Source organism: Octodon degus, unplaced genomic scaffold (genome assembly GCF_000260255.1).
Source record: "Octodon degus isolate 3935 unplaced genomic scaffold, OctDeg1.0 scaffold00194, whole genome shotgun sequence".
NCBI lineage: Eukaryota > Metazoa > Chordata > Mammalia > Rodentia > Octodontidae > Octodon > Octodon degus.
The window spans coordinates 1,866,978-1,885,264 of record NW_004524770.1 but is presented as its reverse complement, the minus strand read 5'-3'; the positions used below and the strand labels follow the sequence as shown (position 1 = coordinate 1,885,264).

The 18,287-nt window shown below is 59.0% G+C and overlaps 3 protein-coding genes and 1 long non-coding RNA gene across 7 annotated transcripts in view; 2 read left to right on the top strand and 2 right to left on the bottom strand.

Annotated features, from left to right (window-relative positions):
- Nucleotides 1-2,872, top strand: part of Osbpl2 (oxysterol binding protein like 2) — a 43,142-nt gene extending 40,270 nt beyond the window's left edge. For 2 of the 4 annotated variants that reach the window (XM_023704315.1, XM_004644168.3), the window contains exons 13-14: nt 976-1,066; nt 2,744-2,872. In XM_023704315.1, coding sequence (XP_023560083.1) covers nt 976-1,066; nt 2,744-2,846 — 194 coding nt within the window. In that variant the 3' untranslated portion in view covers nt 2,847-2,872. The remainder of the gene's footprint in view (nt 1-975; nt 1,067-2,743) is intronic. The other 2 variants (XM_004644169.2, XM_023704316.1) reach the window with 1 other exon arrangement.
- A 945-nt stretch (nt 2,873-3,817) lies between these two features.
- Nucleotides 3,818-10,277, bottom strand: LOC111813503. The gene is made up of 3 exons (XR_002818742.1): nt 9,833-10,277; nt 8,817-9,182; nt 3,818-3,891 (listed from the first exon to the last, which is right to left on the bottom strand). It is a non-coding gene; the product is annotated as an uncharacterized LOC111813503 (long non-coding RNA).
- Nucleotides 10,278-10,360: 83 nt separating this feature from the next.
- Nucleotides 10,361-15,326, top strand: Adrm1 (adhesion regulating molecule 1). Its single transcript, XM_004644167.3, has 10 exons — nt 10,361-10,499; nt 10,923-11,136; nt 11,709-11,825; nt 13,040-13,163; nt 13,432-13,518; nt 14,016-14,097; nt 14,201-14,433; nt 14,591-14,748; nt 14,864-14,966; nt 15,095-15,326. The coding sequence occupies exons 2-10, from the start codon at nt 10,924-10,926 to the stop codon at nt 15,199-15,201; spliced, it is 1,224 nt and encodes a 407-aa protein (XP_004644224.1). The 5' UTR covers nt 10,361-10,499; nt 10,923; the 3' UTR covers nt 15,202-15,326.
- Nucleotides 15,327-15,446: 120 nt separating this feature from the next.
- Lama5 (laminin subunit alpha 5) overlaps nt 15,447-18,287 on the bottom strand; it is a gene marked incomplete at its 5' end in the record, with an annotated part of 43,664 nt that continues 40,823 nt past the window's right edge. The window contains 11 exons of the mRNA XM_004644200.2: nt 15,447-15,911; nt 16,025-16,144; nt 16,258-16,351; nt 16,428-16,561; nt 16,641-16,794; nt 16,878-17,042; nt 17,113-17,305; nt 17,372-17,517; nt 17,600-17,735; nt 17,802-17,972; nt 18,081-18,211. Coding sequence (XP_004644257.1) covers nt 15,772-15,911; nt 16,025-16,144; nt 16,258-16,351; nt 16,428-16,561; nt 16,641-16,794; nt 16,878-17,042; nt 17,113-17,305; nt 17,372-17,517; nt 17,600-17,735; nt 17,802-17,972; nt 18,081-18,211 — 1,584 coding nt within the window. The remainder of the gene's footprint in view (nt 15,912-16,024; nt 16,145-16,257; nt 16,352-16,427; nt 16,562-16,640; nt 16,795-16,877; nt 17,043-17,112; nt 17,306-17,371; nt 17,518-17,599; nt 17,736-17,801; nt 17,973-18,080; nt 18,212-18,287) is intronic.

The following is an 18,287-nucleotide window of genomic DNA, read 5'->3' as shown; positions in this document are numbered from 1 at the left end:
TACCTTCAAACTCATGGCAATCCTCCTGCCTCAGCCTCCAGAATGCTGGGATTACAGGTGTGTGCCACTGCACTCAGCTCTGAGATTGTTTTAATATTGTTTAATAATCCCTGTGTAGGATCTCACTACACAGCTCAGACTTGTAATGATCCTCCTGTCTCGGCCTCCCCAGCTCTGGGGTTATAGGCATGCACCACCACAGCCGGTTTCAGTGGCGGGCTCAGCTTGAGACTGGCATAGCATAGCACGTGGTACCAGGGATTGAGCCTGGGTCATTGAGCGTGCCTGGCAGGCACTTAGACCACAAGCTATCTCCACAACCCAAGATTACATCTTAAAGCTATGAGCTAACGCACGCCTGCGGCACAAGTCGCTGTGTGGCTCCTGCCTGTCACACATTGACACTGTGCTCAGTGTCAATGTGACCGTGAGCTTGGCTCTTGCTTCCCGGAGTCCTCAGCATGATGGCAGAGCCCCACCAGAGCAAGGGCGACGCCTGCTGCGGCCCTGCTGCAGTGGAGGAGAGGCCGGGGGAATGCAGCCTCTCAGCTGCTGCGGAGCTCCACTCTCTCCCACCCAGAGTGAGCGCTGAGGGAGTTCACCCGAGGCCACGGCCACTTGGAGGCCTGGCGTAGTGACACAGGATTCGTCTTGTGTGAAGGCGGCACTGAGGCTCCCACTTAGGGCGGTGGGAGCTGACTTTCCCTGCTGCCCGTTTGCTCCTCAGGCATCAGGCGCACTGTGGCCCCTGACCCTGGAGCACTGCTGCTGTCCAGTGCAGCGGCTCCTGTGTGTCCTCGGGAAGTCCCCTCCTGCACGTTCAGCAGGGCAGAGGCAGCACTGCCTGCAGCGCTCCAGCCAGGGTGGGGTGCACCTTCTGGCAGTCGGGGAGGCTTCTGGCGTCCCGCATCCCTGAATAACAAGAAGCTTGGTGCAGGCGGGACCCTCACCCAGAGCCTCTCTGCTCGGACCTAGATCTGGCCAGCCAGGAAAAGGAGCGGCTCGAGGAGAAGCAGAGAGAAGCCCGCAGGGAGCGCGCCAAGGAGGAGACCGAGTGGCGGACCAGGTGAGGAGGGCGGGCAGGAGGAGGGCAGCAGGCGCTGTGCTCAGCCCTGCGCACCCGGTAGCTGGGCAGCAGCCAGTCCGTGCCCCCTTACGGATAAAGGCCAGAGCCCTTCTAGCACACACCGTGCCTGAGACTGCTGTGGGGAGAGCGCTGCAGAGGCCAGGTCCTCTCAGCCACAGCACTGCCACCTGCCTCGTCCTGTGTGACCCAAGCACTGTCCTTGCACATGGCCAGTTTAAAAGACAGTGGAGCTGGCCAGTCATGCAAGCAGAACACGCAGTGAGTGTCCATGTGGTGCCCAAGCTTACGGTGCGAGGTGATCGGCTGATCGGCTGTGCGAGGCGCCGGTGAAGCCCGGTCCTCCGGGAGCCGCATCGGCGCCTGAGGGGTGTGGTGCAGGCCTAGGGGGCGCCCTGGGGCACCTCCTTCTGGCAGAGGCAGTGTGCACAGGTGGGGCAGGGTGGCGCCCGGGCCACGGCCACTGTAGGCGCTTCAGTGCCTTTTCCCACGGTGACTGTGCTTTATTTTTTAGTAATTATAAGACACAATCTGTTTAATAAGGATTTACTAATCTGTTCCAAATAAACACAATCCAGCCAGGGATGTAGCTTGAGGGGCACAGAGCCTGCCTGGCAAGCAGAAGGTCCTGAGTTTGGTGTCTGGTACCAAAGTAAAAAAAAAATAAACCCAATCTATGCTTAGTCAATATAAACAGTATTGTATGTTACATGCTATGTAATTTTGTGTGTAAGTTTAAAGAGCTGAATATGATGGCGTTGCCTATAGTTCTAGCACTCTGGAGGCTGAGACAGGAGGATTACAGGTTCAGGGCCAGTGTGAGCTACTTAGTGAGGGCCCATCTCAAAGGAAAAATAAGTCTGCTACAAAATCCCTTGGGATGCTTTAAACAGTTCAGTCCTTTCAGGCTCTGGTTCCTTCCTTCCTCCCTTCTGAGACTGGGTCTCACCATGCCGCCCTGTCTCTTGAACCATGAAGCCCTGGGATCAAGTGACCTCTTGCCTCAGCCCCACGCAGCTGGGATGACAGGCACACACCGCCTCCAGGCCTCATTCTTTAGGGTTCTGCTTTCCAGGTCAGTTAATAACTGCCCCCAAGGAGACAGGCTTCCAATTCAGTGTTGTGCTTTTAGTGGTTTTATATTTGGAATCTCCCTTCATTTCAGAGAAAAACAGTTGAAAATAACCTTTTTAAAGTGTCAAAGATACAGAGAGTCTGAGAATAATATTTAGTTCTTAAAAGATAATTTTCTTTATAAGCTCCACCAAAGTAGGCTTCATGGCAAACTGCAGATGTCCAAAGTTGCTTTTGTGTCATGGCGCAGCTGAGGAGTGAAGCCACAGGTGCCACAGGCTTTACAAGGAGCCAAGGCCCATGCAAGCTGTGGGCAGTGGCCTGAGGCTTTGAACTAGGACTGGTGCCCAGAACTGTTGGCCCTGTGGGTCCCAGGCACCTTGCCTTTGTTCTGAGCACATCCTGCTGGGAAGGTGTTTGCTGAGTGACAACTCTGAAGTGGTGTTGGGACACGACACTGACAAGCACACTTACATGAAGCTGCTCGGGGATGCCGCTGGCGGGCGTCCCCTGGCCACATGCTAGAACACAGTGCTGTGTGCACTGAGGCCCGAGTCTTCTGACAGCGTTGCTTGCCTTCTGCAGGTGGTTTTACCCAGGCGACAACCCCTACACTGGGGCTTCTGACTGGTTATACGCAGGGGATTACTTTGAGCGGAATTTTTCCGACTGCCCCGATATCTACTGAGGGCTGGAGGCCAGCCTGGCGGCCTGCGGGGCTGGCCCTGTGAGCAGCCCGAGCTCCCAGCAAGGCCCCTGGCGGCACTGCCCCAGCCAACTTCCCACTGCCCAGCGCCTGACCACTCTTGCAGCCCCTCACGAAGCCACCCAAGACCCTCGTGTCCACTGAGCCACAGAAGAAAACCCCTGCCGGTCCTTCTGTGGGCAGCGAGTGGGGCCGGCCAAGCGTGCAGGGCTCACAGTTAGAAATCTGTGACTAAAGGAAGAACCAAGCGGGGCCACATGCTCCTCGCTGGCTGTAGCCTGGTTTCTAAGCGTGCTTCAGAGCCAGGCCAAGAGGGGAACGTCGTCTCGAAAGGACCAGCAGCAGGCCAAGGGGCACTTCCCAGATCATAGCGATGAAGGCCTCCAGAGCACCTAGGCGAATAAGTGAAAAGCAGTCAGAGTCTGTATTTTTACCAATCTTGAGTAAAGATGCCTTTAAAAATATTTAAGTTAAAACTACCCGAATGGTATTTTGCCTGATGGCGGGAAACATCAATCCCCACTGTGAACTTCGGGACAAGTTCCTGGGACAAGCCAGGGGGCAGAAACGTGTGACTTGGACTAGACCCCGTGGCTGCTCCCAGCTCACAGGAGCCCCGCCTCCCGCCACGGCACTCCTGCTGTCCCAGCTTGGCCGTCCCCACGGCCTGCACCCGTGTTCTCATTTCTCCACTTGCCTCACCTGTGTCCAACAGGCTTGTGTTTCTGTTTTCCTGGCATGCATGTTCCACTGTAAGCAAGCCGCGTGGAGCGGCGCAGCGGGAGGTCAGAGGCAGGGCCTGCTTCTCTGGTGTCAATTAAAGGTGTTGAACCACAAGTGGGCGTGTGTCCATCTCCGCACTCCTGCCCAGCGACGGACTCCACCTAGAAAGGCACGCTGCAGATCTCAGCAGAGCGTGGCCCGTCCAAGACCATGCTGTGCGCACACGCACGCGGCCTGCAGCCGGCGCAGGAGGGAGTGCGGCTGCCACGTGAGCACCGTCGCTGCGTCCAGGTTTCAGAGCCACCTGGGATTAAAACACATTTCAAAGCCATCATTGGTTTCAAAGCTTGATTTCGTGGCCTTGGAAGCTGGGACTGAGGGTGTGGTAGTTGCATCTGGTGGCCTGTGGCCTGTGGCCTGTGTCCGTGTCACTTTTCAGTCCTGGGACTGAACCCAGGCAATGCCCTACCACTGAATGCCACCTCAGCTCTGGCCCAGTCTCTGTTCCCCCCACGCCTGACCTGAAAAGAGCTGCATGGCAGCTTTCAGACACATCTGAAGCTTTATTCCCCAGCACCTTTTCAGGAGCTCTGAAGTGCAGATAATTAGATCATGCCTCTCAGGTATCTGTGCGGCGGCGGGGCCTGTGCTTCTCAAGATGGCACATGAGCCGGCGTCTCCTGCGATACCCTCAAGGACACAGTCCTCCTCTTTGCGTGCTTCCGTTATCTCGGTGTGAGGTTATGGGCCAGCCTTCCTCCACTTGATGCACTGCGCTCGGAACCAGCTGCCCAGCCGGCCGTTTAGGAAAGCCTGCCGCTGCAGAGGCCAGCCCTGTGGGTGCCTCAGAGGCACTGGTTTGGCCTTCCTCATTGGCTGGTCTCGGGGAGGGAGGGCTCCCTCAACACCACTCTACCCATGCGGCCTGAAAATGTCAGGCAAGAAGACATGCTGGCCAAATGGACTGATGTTTAACGTTGGATACTTACGTACTGTGTGTACTAGCAGAAGCTACCTTAGGGGTTGTCCTGGAGGACTACACAGTTCTCTGAACACAGAGCGTAGCATCTATTTCCAGACAAGAGAAGTGGGTGGTAACCGACACTTCACACTGCAGTTTCTTATCGTCTCAAAGGTTCTGGCCTTTCCAGAAAGGGCCACAAACGGCTAGAAACACGTCCTTGTGCCAGGATATCACACACTGGGACCTTGTGCTCCTAAGGATTGGCCTAGCACATGGGTGTTTCTCCAAACTGCTTGTCATGGTGGAGAGGGGATTATAGGGCCCCTGTAACAGTGGATGGCACACGTGGGGCACGAAGGGTCTAGGTGTTCTGGGCAGCAGCAGCAGTACTAGTTCACTGTCCCTTTCCTGGGCACTAGGTGCTATTAGAAGAGATGAAATACCTGGCATGTGGTGTGGGTTTGGCAGCAGGGTTCTGCTGCCCAGCTCCTGCCTGAAGCAGTCAGCAGTGCAGGGCTCACACTGGCTGGGGGCGGATAGTCCTGGAGTTTTCCTACCTGGCCTCTTTGGTATTTCCTGTCCCAGGGCCCTTGGTTGGCACCCAGGGAGGAGGAGCAGGCACTAGGAAACCCAAGGCTTGCAGCTGCTTGCTAGGGAGGGGCTAAGACCGGCCCCCAGTGAAGCTCAACCCTTCCCAGCAGTGCGGGGTGGCTTTGGTGTGGGCTTCAACCAGCATGCCCTGGCACAGCTCACGTGGCAGCTTCGCAGACAGCCCTTTGTCCACAGGCTTTCCTAGCGCCTGCTCACCTGGACCGGCATCTGTCCCTGTGGCTCACGCCTTGCCTGTGCTCAGGCTGTTTGCTTGCAGAATAAAGGCATTCAGTCAGGGGGCAGTGAGGCAGCAGTTTGCGCCTTCTTACTGCTGAGCAGTAAATAAAGTGTGCCACTGTTTATTCACCAGCTGATAGGTATTTGAGTTGTTTCAAATTCGGGGCAGTTATGAAAAGAATCACTACCGACATTTGTACACAGGTTTTTGTGTAGACATCTGTTTCCATTTCTGTTGGGTAAATGGGAGATGCTAGCTGGGTCACATGGTAGTTGTGTGCTTATGCAGAACATTGTCACCTCACCAGAGAAGATGCACACGGCAGACAGGCCTAGGAAAAATGCACACCACTTGGGCTGTGAGGAAACGGCACACTAAATCAAGAAAGTGCCACTGCATACCCGTCCAGTAAGCAAGGTCCAGAACCCCCAACGCCAAGTGCAGCGAGGCCTGCAGCCCAGGAGCACTCACCCCTGGTCGCTCGGGAAGACTGTCCTTACGCAACTAAACATCCCTATTAGAGTTGAGACTCATGTCCGCACAAAAGGCTGCACGCAGATGTTCACAGCAGCTTTATGAATAATCACAGAAACCTGAAAGCCAGGGAAGACAGCCCCAGCAGACGGAGGAACAACTGATACATCCAGACAGTGGTGCAGCATTCTGTGCCGAAGACGTGGGCTTCCAAGCCTAAGACGCCACGGGTCTTGTGTATTGAAAGGCCAACTCGAAAAGGCTACTTCCTGCATGAATCCAACTGCTCGACATTCTGGAAAAGGCAAAACCATGGAGGCAGCGGAGGGGTGAGGAGAGGGCAGGTGCGCAGCAGAGCACAGAGGAGCCTCGTGACGCAGGACGAGGAGCTGCCCCTGGAGTCGTGCGTGGTGCTGGCTGCAGCCATGACAGCAGTGCTGTGGCTTGAACTGTGCTCTGCCAAACGCAGGTGCTGGGCCTTCACGGCCAGCGTGCGGTGCGGAAGGGCAGGCGTTGGGAGGCGAGGAGGCCAGGGTCCCCCCTCTGCAGGGCGTCAGGGCCCTGAGGAAAGGGGCATCTTGCAGCAACCCTGCCTTCCTGAGCGGGCACAGTACAGGCACCATCAGGCAGCGGAAAGCAGCCCTGCAGGCCAAACCTGCCAGCGTTCTGTGAAAGTTACACTGCCTACGGTACTCCATTACAGTAGCACAAAGTAAGAGTGCTGCTCTTCCTACAACTCCGGGTCTTGGTCCAGAAACTTCATCAGCGGTGACAAATCTTAGAAGGTTGGGCAGGGGGAGGCTTGGGGTGGGGTGGGGGGACTGACTGTATCTTCTGTTCAGTTTTACTGTAGACCAAAAGCTGTTTCCAAAAACTGTCTAATAATAAAAGGAAAACTCCACACCTACCACTCTTCTTCCCAGCCACGGCATGGCGCTCCCTTCCCCTCGCACCTGGGATTGCCATTTCTTTCTCTTGGCTTGTAGCAATTCTTTTTTTTTTTTATTTTTATTTTTATTTTTATTTATTACATTTATTTATTGTGTGTGTGTGTGTGTGGCCAGCTCAGCCCACCAGGGGGCGGGGCTGGCTGGCATGTGGTGCTGGGGATCGAACCGTGGTCCCTGTGCTTTTGCCGAGCTTGTTTCAAGTAGGTGCTTTAGACCACTGAGCCATCTCTCCAGCCCCATTGTAGCAATTCTTGCTCTTTTTTTTTTTTTTTTTGCGGAACCGGGGATTGAACTCAGACCTTTGCGCTTGCCAGGGAAGCACTTATTCTACTGAGCCATCTCCCCGGTCCCGGCTTTTAGCAATTCTAATGGGTGGGCTTTAACATGCATTTCCCTTAAGAGCAATGACATGAGCAGCTTCTCGAGCAGCTTCTCGCAAGGGCCTCTGCAACCGTCCGTGCGGAGAAGCCTCCTGTGAATGCGCGGCCGCCCTGTGAGCCACTCTGCTGCTGTGCTGCTCTCTTTCCATATCGGGCTTGGACAGCTGCCAGACATTCTTTGCAGTCAGTTTCCTAGTTGGGCGTTTTTGCTTTTTATATTTTTTCAGTACTAGGGATTAAATCCAGGGCTTCATGCATGCTCAGCAAGCGCTGCACCACTGAGCTACATCCCCAGTCCTTTTTGATAAGAAGCACCTTTGTTTGGAGAATCTAATTGGTTCATCCGAAATCCACATGGAGATGCTGAAGACCTCTGGCAGACGCAGCCACCAGCTTAGTCAGTACTGGTCAGCTCGGTGTATCAGCAGCTGCTGCCCATTTAGTGCCTCCTTCGAGCAGGCCTGAGAGATCCTCCTGTGCTTCATGGTGCGCAGCTCCTGGCTGTGCCACAGTTGGGGACGGGTGTGGTGAGCTCCCTGGCTTTTTACAGGTGCTTGGTGCAGGCCATGCCGAAGCCCTCCATCAGCCCTACAGCTGAAAGTGGACAGCCCACTCAGCCCCCTGTGATGCCCATCTACCCACAGCAGAGAACAGGAAACATCCTCAAAATGTGTGTGAAGGGGTCTGCTCCTGCTGGGCTGTGCCAGGCCGCAGGGCTCCCCTGGCTTACGTGAGAACATGCTGAGGATAGGGCTGGGAGGTCCAGGCTTGGGGGATGTACATGTGGACGCTGGGCGCTGCACAGCGAGTTTCCCCGTGGCCTCTACTGGCAGTTTTTTAACGCTGCATTACTTTGAACAAGTGACACCTGCCTGTCGGGGCTGCCTGAAAGCCAGGCTGTGTTTTATTTCCTGTTTTCAGGGCATGTTTGCAGCACAGCCTACTGGGCTACAGCAGTGGCAGTGGGGTGCAGTCACGCGGGAGCCACTCTCCCCCATCTGCTATTTGGCAGCTTTTAGATTCTTTAAGAAATGCCAAAGCTGGGAGTGTAGCTCAGCCGCATAGCACTTGCCCAGCACACGTATGGGCCTGGGACCCCCAAGGAACTTTTGCTTATGTAGGATTAATGTACTAATACCATATTAGAAATTAATTCTATGTTTTTAGAATATTAATTAAAAATAGGGGTGGGGGGCCAGGAGATGGCTCAGTAGAATAAGTGTTTGCCTGGCAAGCGCAGGGTCCTGAGTTCAATCCCCAGTACTTAAAAAAAAAATACACATCCGATGGGGCTGGGGAGATAATTCAGAATAAGCGTTTGCCTGGCAAGCATAAGGGCCAGAGCTCAATCCCTGGTTCCGCCAAAAATAAAAAATAATAGAAGGAGTAGGGTATAGCTCAGCAGGAGTGGGTTTGCCTAACATGGATGAAATCCGAGGTTCAGTTTCTTAAAATTTTACTGAAAAATTGCTATATTTTCTCAAAGTGAATTTTTTTCTTCTGTGATTTTTTTTCCCCCTGTACCCGGGGATAGAACTCAGGACCTTACACTTGCCAGGCAGGTGCTTATGCCACTGAGCTATGTCCCCAGCCCTCTTTTGTGAAATTTTTAATGACAGAAACAAAAATCACCTAAACTGGAGCTTCTGGAAGAACCACTTGTTCTTGCTGTCTCGAATCTCTCCTCGAGCTTGGCCTTCGCCTCCCACCGGGCCTTGCGCTCGAGGCTGGGTCTCTGCACACACGTCCTTGTTGACCACGCCTTACGCAGGGGATGTCCACAGAGTACCTTGTGGGCCTGAGGCGGTTGTAAACCCTCAAAGGGCTTGATCTTGGACCTCTTGGCAGCTGTCACTTGGTGGGGAAGCAGTCAGTCCAGGCCACCGTGGCAGGGCTGCAGGGGCCCTTGGAGTTCTTCATGATGACCACTTGGCATCTGGCAAGGACCAGCACCACTTGCCCTAGCTTCATGAACTTGCCCATTGCAACAGTGTGGAGCTGGAGTTACAGCAGAAAGGAAGTCAGAGTGAATTTTTAAATCAAATTTTAAACAGGCAAGCATTGTAGCAGTGAAAAGATGAGAACAGGTCCGCGTCCACCAACAGGACACCAGATAAAGTGAAGGCTTCACGGATTAGAGTATCACCCAGGAGATGCAAGGACTGGGCTGGCAACAGGAGGAAAGCTGAAGAGACTAAGGAACACAAAAATAAAGATTTAAAAAACTAAGGAAAACACAGATTTCATATATACTTAGTAAATTATGAAGCAAGCACAGGGGAGCCCCACAGATTCGCAGTAGGGGCCCTGGGGTTAGGGAGAGGTGAAGGGGGGGCACTGCGTTTGGACTGTGTTTTAGTTCCCTAAAACTCTCAAAGATCTGAAGCAAATAAATAGTAAGTGGTGGGCAAAGGAAAACGAGATGGAATCGTGTCGCTGCCACATTTCTGCAGCAGCTAGAGAGGCTCCATGGAGGGCAGCTGCGTTCACAGCCGCTTCCCCCAGCCCTAGGTGAAGTGGGGAGCACGAGGGAACCGAGGGGGACATCCAGGGGTGCCGAGAACGTGCCTGGGAAGCCCTGCTTGGGGGGTCGGCGGTGCGGCCCGGGCATTTTCCTGTTGCCCCGGCTTTAACTGATGTCACCTTACCTCCCAAGGTGACGTGAAGCTGACGTCTTCTAGGTCCAGGGCCCCAGGACTCCTACCTTTCTGGCCTCGTCTCTAAGCCCCGGAATCGTGCTCAGGAATAACGAATGTGACAAGGGCTGGCTTCCTGCGGGCCTGGAGCTCGGCTCCAGGGACTCTAGCGGGTGATCGGGCGGACACCGGCCCCGGGGTCCGTCCCGGCCGAAGCCCCTGGACACGCCTGTGCGTCGCTCGGCGCCCACCGCCAGTCCCCGCCTCGGCCTGCGCCTGCCTCCTGGTACGGCTCCGTGCGGTCTTCTCGGCCAGAGGGCCAGGGTGGCCGGCGCGGGGGGCTCGTGCCCCGCCGCCCCGCCGCCGCCGCCAGGGGCCGTCGCTGCTCCCCAATGACACAGCAACAATAGGGGCCGCTCTGCCCCGCGCGTCGCGGGTCCGCGCTTCCGCCGGAAGGGAGCTGCCGGCACGGGGGCGGGCCGTGGTGGGGTAGGCGCGATGGGCGGCCAGGCAGGCCAATCGGGAGCGCGACGGGGCTGGCCGCGAGGTTGACGACGCCCAATCGGCGGTGAGCACGGCAGGGGCGGGCCAAGCGCGGGCTTCCGGTGGGGCCCGGCAGGCGCTGAGGAGGAAGAGCGAGCCCGGACGGCGTCTCTCGGCCGAGTGTGGGCGCAGCCAGGTTCGGGCTGGTTCGGGGCCGGCGGGATCCCGAGGTCTGCCCAGCGCCGCCGCGGCCCGTGCGGCCCGAGGGCCCGGCGTGGGCTCGGGGGCGGCCGCGGAAGCCTAGCGAGGCGTCCAGGTCTGGCTGCGCGCGGAGGCAGGTCGCGGGCGCCGAGCGGCGCCGCGCAGGACCGTGTCAGCCCGTTCTTGCCTGCGCCGGGCTGCAGCCTGGCCCGAAGGCGGGAGCTCCCCGAGCCGCACAGTGGCGTCGGCGGGGTCCGGGACCCGGCGCGGCGGCGCGGCGGCGCGGCGTGGGTGTTTCGGAGGCCCGCGGGGAGGCCCGGCCTGTGGGCAGCCCTGGCGCGCGCCCAGGAGCGAGTCGGGCTTTCGGTGACAGCGCCCGGCGGCGGCTGCCGGCCTCAGCGCCCCTCTGCTCTTTCAGGATGACGACCTCAGGCGCTCTCTTCCCGAGCCTGGTGCCCGGCTCCCGCGGGTCCTCCAACAAGTATCTGGTGGAGTTTCGCGCAGGAAAAATGTCTTTGAAAGGAACTACAGTCACCCCAGATAAACGGAAAGGGCTCGTGTACATCCAGCAGACCGACGACTCCCTCATTCACTTCTGCTGGAAGGACAGGACGTCCGGGACCGTGGAAGACGTGAGTGCCTCCACCCCCGGCCGGGCGCTCCCGGAGGCAGGCCGGCCGGGCGCCGGCTGTTCCCGGCTTGGCGGGACTTGGGGTGGTGGGACCCCGCCGCTGCTGTGGCCGCTTGTTGGCGCCCCGCTGGCGCGAGGATGACAGACTGCTCCCCGCTCTGTAGCCCTGTGCCGCACAGTGCGGTTATCCAGAAGATGTAGCGCCTAGTGACGTTGTGTTCACTCGAGGACAGAGCTGGCCGAAGGCGTTTCCCGGCCCGTGTCCCCGGTGCCCGCGTGGCAGATGAGTGCAGATCCTGACCTTCATCGCAGCCCTGGGGAGCAGGACTTTATCACTGTTGTTTGTGCCGCTTGAGAGCCGGTCAGAGTCGCCCTTTCACCTCATCTTGGAGTGCAGCGCTTAAAGCGTTTCTGTCGAGGTCCCTGAAGAGCTGGTGGTCCCCAGCCCGGCCGCTAGGGTCTGCTCTTCCCCAGGAGGTGTCTCCAGCGGTGACTTAGCACCTGCAGGAGACCCGGGGTCCACAGATCTCCTGAGAGCAGGGCCCTGGCTGACTCTGTTCTTGTGCTTGCCAGGACCTGATCATATTCCCTGATGACTGTGAGTTCAAGCGCGTGCCTCAGTGCCCCAGCGGGAGGGTCTACGTGCTCAAGTTTAAGGCAGGGTCCAAGCGGCTCTTCTTTTGGATGCAGGTACCTGGGAGGGTTGATTTTGTGTTTTTGGTTATTGTGTCATGCAGTCCAGCGCGCCTCAGGATAGACTGGGCTTGGGCCGCTGGGGGTGTCTAGGGGCCTTGAGAGTGGGAGGGGCTGTGTTCCCCATCCCAGGTGTGGGGTGTGCCCTTCCTGCCTGGGGCGACAGCACGGTGCTCGCTTCTGTTCCCATGCCCACTTCTGGTCCTCACTGCTAGTCGCGGAGGCCCAAGCAACCTTGAGTCCGAGCTGTGTTTCTCACAGACAGGGAGCCTGCCCCAACTCCCTCAGTGTGTGCTGGAGCCTTGTCCCTGCAGGTTCCCTCCTAACTGCAGCTGCTTGTGAGAGCCACCGCCCATTCTGCCACCTGTTGGTGGCCATCAGGCGTGTCTCCATTTCTTGTGCTGTCACAAGTGGTGCTGCAGTGAATGCCTGGCCCATGCAGGTCTTGCCTGGGCATAGTGGGGCCTGGAGGTCAGAGCTGAGTGGTGTTTGCATTCAGAAGCCCGGGCCTGCGTTTGCACTTTGGACAGAGCTGCTGTTCCCTGCAGATGTGGGCTGCTGCCGGGCCCCACACTGTCCCAAGGGAACGCAGCGGAGGACATGGAGTGAGGGGTGTGACTCTTACTTACAAGCAGGAGAGGGCATGCTTTTTCCGGCTCCTGCAGTTACACTGTACTGAATTTTCATCTCTTTCCTTCCATTTCTTACTTCTCTTGGGCGTACTCATTTAATGCTCCTCTGGCCCCCTCACTAGCAGGGCCTGAAGCCCACAGGGGTCATAGCAGGTGTGCAGCGACGTTGTTGGCGCTGTTGTGCAGTTCTGGGGCACCTTAGGATGAGCCGCCTGAGGGCCCTGTTCACCCCAGGGCAGGGCTGTGATGGGGACTGGCAGTCCACTAGCTGAGGGCAGGGCTGTGATGGGGACTAGCTGTCCACTAGCTGAGAGCAGTGGGCTGCTGAGAGGAGAGGGCTTGGCCTGGAGGCGGCTGAGCCCTGTCCATCCCACGTATAGTGCATTGTGTGTCATCTGGCTCAGTGATGGCAGCCAGCAGGGATGACAGTGTCCTCAGGTGGCACTGCTGTGGCCCCTTTGGTCATCTGTGTTGGTCCTGTCTGTGCTGTGGGCTATACCCGGGACCCTTGGCCAGCAGGATGGCTGGCTGTGCCGCAAGCTGTGCCCTCAGCTGGGGATCTCCTGTCCTTCCCTGTAGGAACCCAAGACTGACCAGGACGAGGAACACTGCCGGAAGGTCAACGAATACCTGAACAACCCCCCAATGCCCGGGGCACTGGGGGCGAGCGGAAGTGGAGGCCACGAGCTCTCTGCACTGGGCGGTAACTGTCACCTTGCGCCCTAGCAGTGCGTGCCGGTGTTTGGGGTCTGGCACCCTAGACCACTTGGCCTCCTGACCCCTCAGGCTGGGGTTTTTAAGCAACTAGCTGATGATAAACTAGAGCCCTTGCTGGCAGCTCTGCTCAATCCCATCCGTCCCCATGGCTGCTTCTCAAACAGTTCTGGGGCCTGGCATCCTTTTGACCCAGGTAGACACATGGGTGGGCCCAGGCCATGGGAGGCCCTGACTCTGAGCTCCATGTTTTCCAGGCGAGGGCGGCCTGCAGAGCCTGCTGGGGAATATGAGTCACAGCCAGCTCATGCAGCTCATCGGACCGGCCGGCCTTGGAGGACTGGGTAGGGCACTGCCCATCCCTCAGAAGCGGGCCTTTTCCTGTGCTTGGGTTGGGCCTGGGGTCCCTTGAAGCATTTGTTGGTGCCAACTGAGCAGTATCTGGGTGCACTCTCCGTGCGCGTTGGCTGGGGAGGCCCCTCTGGCCCCTGGGAGGAACCCAGCTTGGTATTCAGGGTGCACTTGCTCAGGGCAGGAGGATGTGCTTCTGCCTGGGGTTCCCAGGTGGGCCTGGCACCAAGAGCCCATGCGGTGTGGGTCCATGCACCAGACACTTAGGAAACAGTTGCCACGTTGGCCGGCTTGGGCCTGAGTCTGGTAAGTGTGATGGGTGGGACAGAAGCGGTCTGGCTCAACAGAACGACTCCCCAGACAGTGGGCCTGGAGTAGTGACCACTGCTGCCTGCGACCAGCCTGCTAAGCTTCCTGCCTTCCCTGCCCTTGTCCCTTGGACTGGAAGTGGGCTGGGTGTCCTCAGCACCTATCTCCTTGCTGCTTGCAGGTGGACTCGGGGCCCTCACTGGGCCGGGCCTGGCCAGCTTACTGGGCAGTGGCGGGCCTCCAGCGAGCAGCTCCTCCTCCAGGTGAGCCCACCCACTCACCAGGCAGCCAGGTCCCGCGCCCTCAGCGCCACTGTCCCCTCGCAGGCGGGGGCCCACTCTCCAGCTCTGCCCTCGCTCTTCCCAGCTCCCGGAGCCAGTCGGCAGCCGTCACCCCATCCTCCACCACCTCTTCCGCCCGTGCCACCCCGGCCCCCTCTGCCCCAGCAGCTGCCTCTGCAGGCAGCCCAAGCCCTGCGCCCAGCTCAGGTAATGGAGCCAGCACGGCGGCCAGCCCGACCCAGCCCATCCAGTTGAGCGACCTCCAGAGCATTCTGGCTACTATGAATGTGCCGGCCGCGCCAGGCAGCGGCCAGCAAGGTAAAGTGCGGGCAGGGGGCAGTGGCGGGTGCTGCCCCGTTCGCTCCGACAAGTCCCAATCACTGCCAGGTCCCGTTTGCCCTGCATGCTGCATGGCTGGCCGTTTGCGGACACCTGGGCAGCGCTGTGCGCTGATGGCTGTGTGCTTGTGCCCTAGTGGACCTGGCCAGCGTGCTGACGCCAGAGATCATGGCGCCCATCCTGGCCAACGCAGACGTCCAGGAGCGCCTGCTGCCCTACCTGCCCTCTGGGGAGTCGCTGCCCCAGACTGCGGACGAGATCCAGAACACGCTGACCTCTCCTCAGTTCCAGCAGGTAGGGGAGCGCCTGCCAGGCCTCGGTGTGCACCTCGTGCCCCTGTGACGTGGCACAGGGGAAGCGGCTCCCGGGCTCTGGCGCCCGCCTCACAGCAGTGCACTTCTTCCTGCAGGCTCTGGGCATGTTCAGCGCAGCCCTGGCTTCCGGGCAGCTGGGGCCCCTCATGTGCCAGTTCGGGCTGCCTGCGGAGGCGGTGGAGGCCGCCAACAAGGGTGGTAAGCGCCCACCCGCCCCATGTCGCCTGCGCCCCTTGCTGTGCGAGGTCGTGCTGACACTGCTGAGCTTTGTGTCCCTCGGCAGCAGCCCTGGGCAGAGGTGCAGCAGCATTTCCAATGTGTTTCAGATGTGGAAGCATTTGCCAAAGCAATGCAGAACAATGCCAAATCCGAGCAGAAAGAGGGCGACGCGAAGGACAAGAAAGACGAGGAGGAAGATATGAGTCTCGATTAACTTATTTGTTCTTTTAAGGAATTGGAACTTAGTCACGTGGCTCCTGTAGTGACAGTTGTGATTTGTTGCATACCCTGTCCTGTTCCAATTTACTAATAAATAAAAGTCCTTTCTTTTACCTGCCACTTCTCGTCTTTGTCCTGCGTCACGCAGAGCCAGTGCCCAGACCTGGGTGCTTGCGCAGCTGTGGCTGGGCCAGGCCAGCCCCATCCCCTCAGTCACTCCGCAAGCTGACACACACTCAGTTGACCAGGATACTTTTTAATTTTTGTCTCAAAGAACCAGTGGTGGTACACATCTCACAGCTAAAAACTGGTGGGAGGGAGATAAGAATATAAAAGCCCATTTTACAGTATCCTACCCTTTCATTTAGGAAGATAATTTAATCCGTTTCAAGAAATGAGACCTGTCACCTGGAGAATCTAGCCTAGATAAATATCCACGGCACTGCCTACGACGCCGACTGAGTGCCGCGGTGCAGGGAGGGCAGCTGGGCTGCTGCGGTGCCTGGGTGTGGCCCGGCCCCTCCTGCTGGTGCGACTGCCCGCCGGGGTGGACAGGGCAGACCGACTATGTGACCGGGCAGCCGCTGGCCCCGACCGCCCCCTGCACGCCTGCAGAGCGAGTCACGGTGACGGGGGACCCATTCACCAGCAGCTTCCTCATGCAGCCTTGGTAAGGGGGGGCTCCGGACGCTGCAGCTGTGGTCTCTGCGGGTGTAAGACAGGGTGGATGGTGGGATCTTCCTGGGTGCCCGTCTCCGCCTGCCCGCCCACCTTCCTGAGACCAGTGCCAACTGGGTCCCCTAGCTGTGGCCACTCACCAGGCAGGCCCCCAAGGTGCAGAGCTGCTGGGCTGTTGGCTGTGGCTGTTGCTGAGCGTCCCAAGGTGTGGTTGCTCTGAGTGTCGACCTCCAACCGGAGCACATTCCCACCCTTGGTGGCTGCAGGAGACGCTCATGGGTGCCCCAAACCCAGCCAAGGTCCCTGGAGCCAGCTGCAGGGTGGGGACCGAGGCTGCCCCTCGAGCCCCACCCTGGCTCCTGCCTGTACTCACCTGCCAGTCGGTGCCACTGCCCATCACATAGCGCCACAGGGTGTGTCACCCATGTGGAAAATTCACCTGTACCATCATCTGCCCGCAGCAAGACCTGTGGCAGGGGTCAGGTCTGTCAACCAAGGCCACCAGAGCTGGGAGACCCATCCTGCCACCACAACCCTGCTCACCTGCTGGTTGGACATCTGCAGCTGCAGGTAGGGGGGGCCCTGGGCCTGGCCCAGGTGAAAGATCAGCCCAGTGGCTGCCAACGGCCGCACCTCCAGCTCCAGGCTCAGGTGGGGCACAGTGGCCCTGGGGGCTTCTGTGGAGAGGGGCCCTGGTCAGAGTGGACAGACCAGCCCGGGCCAGAGCCGCCCAGAGCCCCTGCCTCGACCCCAGACCTAGGGTGACAACTCCTCCACTGCCTGGGAAAAACAGGCCGCTCTCCAGGGGTCCTGAGAGGCAGGGCGTGACCCCCACCATTCTCGAAGGGGGCCCCAGCGGCTGCCCGTCCACCTGCAGGTTCTTCACACAGCCACTGAACCCGACGGCCACCTATGAGGAGTGAAAGGTTGCAGTCAGGCTGGGCTCACTGAGGGGAGACAGTGGTGAAGCCCGGCAGAGGCTAGCGTGCTCACTGGCAAGTGGATGCTGTGGCTGCTGGCAGGGAGCCCCCCGACAAAGAGGGTGTGGGGCCACGCAGCTGTTGCATTTGCACTGGGCTGGTGGGGCCTCTCGCGGCTCCACGCGTGGAGTCCGTCTGTCAGGAGCTGGAGCTGGTTTCCCTCCCAATGCACAGAGACCTGGAGTGAGGGAAGTGGGTCAGGCAGGGGCACCCCAGGCCCTGCCCAAGTCCCATCTTCTGCTCCTCACCGTGTGCCACCTGCCAGCCCGTGAGCGCTGGCGGCTCTGGACGCGCAGGCGGGGCCCAGGCCCTCCTGTCTGTGCAACAAGCCGACCATGGTTCAGGAAGAGAGCCAGGGACGTGCCACCAGCCGCCGGTGGGGCAGCGAAGAGGAGGAGGCCCTGGGGGGCACGAGGACGGACCAGCATCGAGAGGTGGAGCCTGGAAGCCAAGAGGGCATCAGCCTCGGGGGCCCTCAAAGCCTGCCCCAGCCTGGCCGGGACTTACTGGTACCTGCGGGGGTCTAGGATGCCTGCAAACTCCAGGCGACTGGGAAGGGGGCCCCCGAACTGGAAGGCATCTTGGGTCATCTTGAGGTGTAGAGGTGGCATACACGCAGGGCCCTGCCGGGGCTGGCGGCTGCGGCGGGAGGCCTGAGGGGATGGGGACAGACAGGGCACCTGCTGCAGGCTGTCCTTCACCCACCAGGCCCCGCCCCATAGCCCCACACCTCACCTTCTGAGCCATGGCCCGCAGACGGCGTACGCCAGGGCCTGGGCTCTGGCTGAGCGGGGCCAGGGCGCAGCCTGTGCTCACATTGACACCGCCCAGGTTCTGCTGCAGGTCCAACACGCGCTGTGGGCCCTGGAGCCTGCAGGGGAGGGAAGTCAGCAGGGCCAAGGCTCCACGGAGACCTCACCCCACACCCATCACTCACCGCTGCACAAAGACATTGCTGATGCAGCCGCTGAAGTTGCGGAAGGAGGTGGCGGACTCGGACAGGCCCCCCAGTGAGAGCTGGGGGGGCTCCTCAGGCGGCTGCTGCCTGGGCGGGGGCCCCCGGTACAGCCTCATCTGCTGTAGCTGGTCGTCCACATAAAGCCAGACTCTGGAGGTGGGCAGAAGGGCATTGTTCCCAGGCCTGTGGGCAAGCCCAGCCTGTGGTGGGGGCAGAGGGCACCAGGCCTCGCAGTTAGGCCAGGTGAGCTGGGCTCACCCTGTGGTGTTACTGTAGAAGGTCACATAGTGGGGAACACCATCGCTGAAGACCCCTCGTGTCTTCAGCTCTGTCCTCAGAAGCCGCAGCGTCACGTGGCCTTGCTGTAGGGACACCTGGCACAGCCCATCCTGGGAGCAGGGCCCAATCAGTGTGCAGGACAAGCACCCAGGTTCTGTCTCCCTCCAGCCACTTGAGCCCCCAGAC

Coding starts and splice junctions, on each gene's coding strand:
- Adrm1 (XM_004644167.3), top strand. CDS start 10,924: ATGACGACCTCAGGCGCTCTCTTCCCGAGCCTGGTGCCCGGCTCCCGC. Junction 13,519..14,015: donor GGCCGGCCTTGGAGGACTGG/GTAGGGCACTGC, acceptor TGCTGCTTGCAG/GTGGACTCGGGGCCCTCACT. Junction 14,434..14,590: donor GCCAGGCAGCGGCCAGCAAG/GTAAAGTGCGGG, acceptor CTTGTGCCCTAG/TGGACCTGGCCAGCGTGCTG.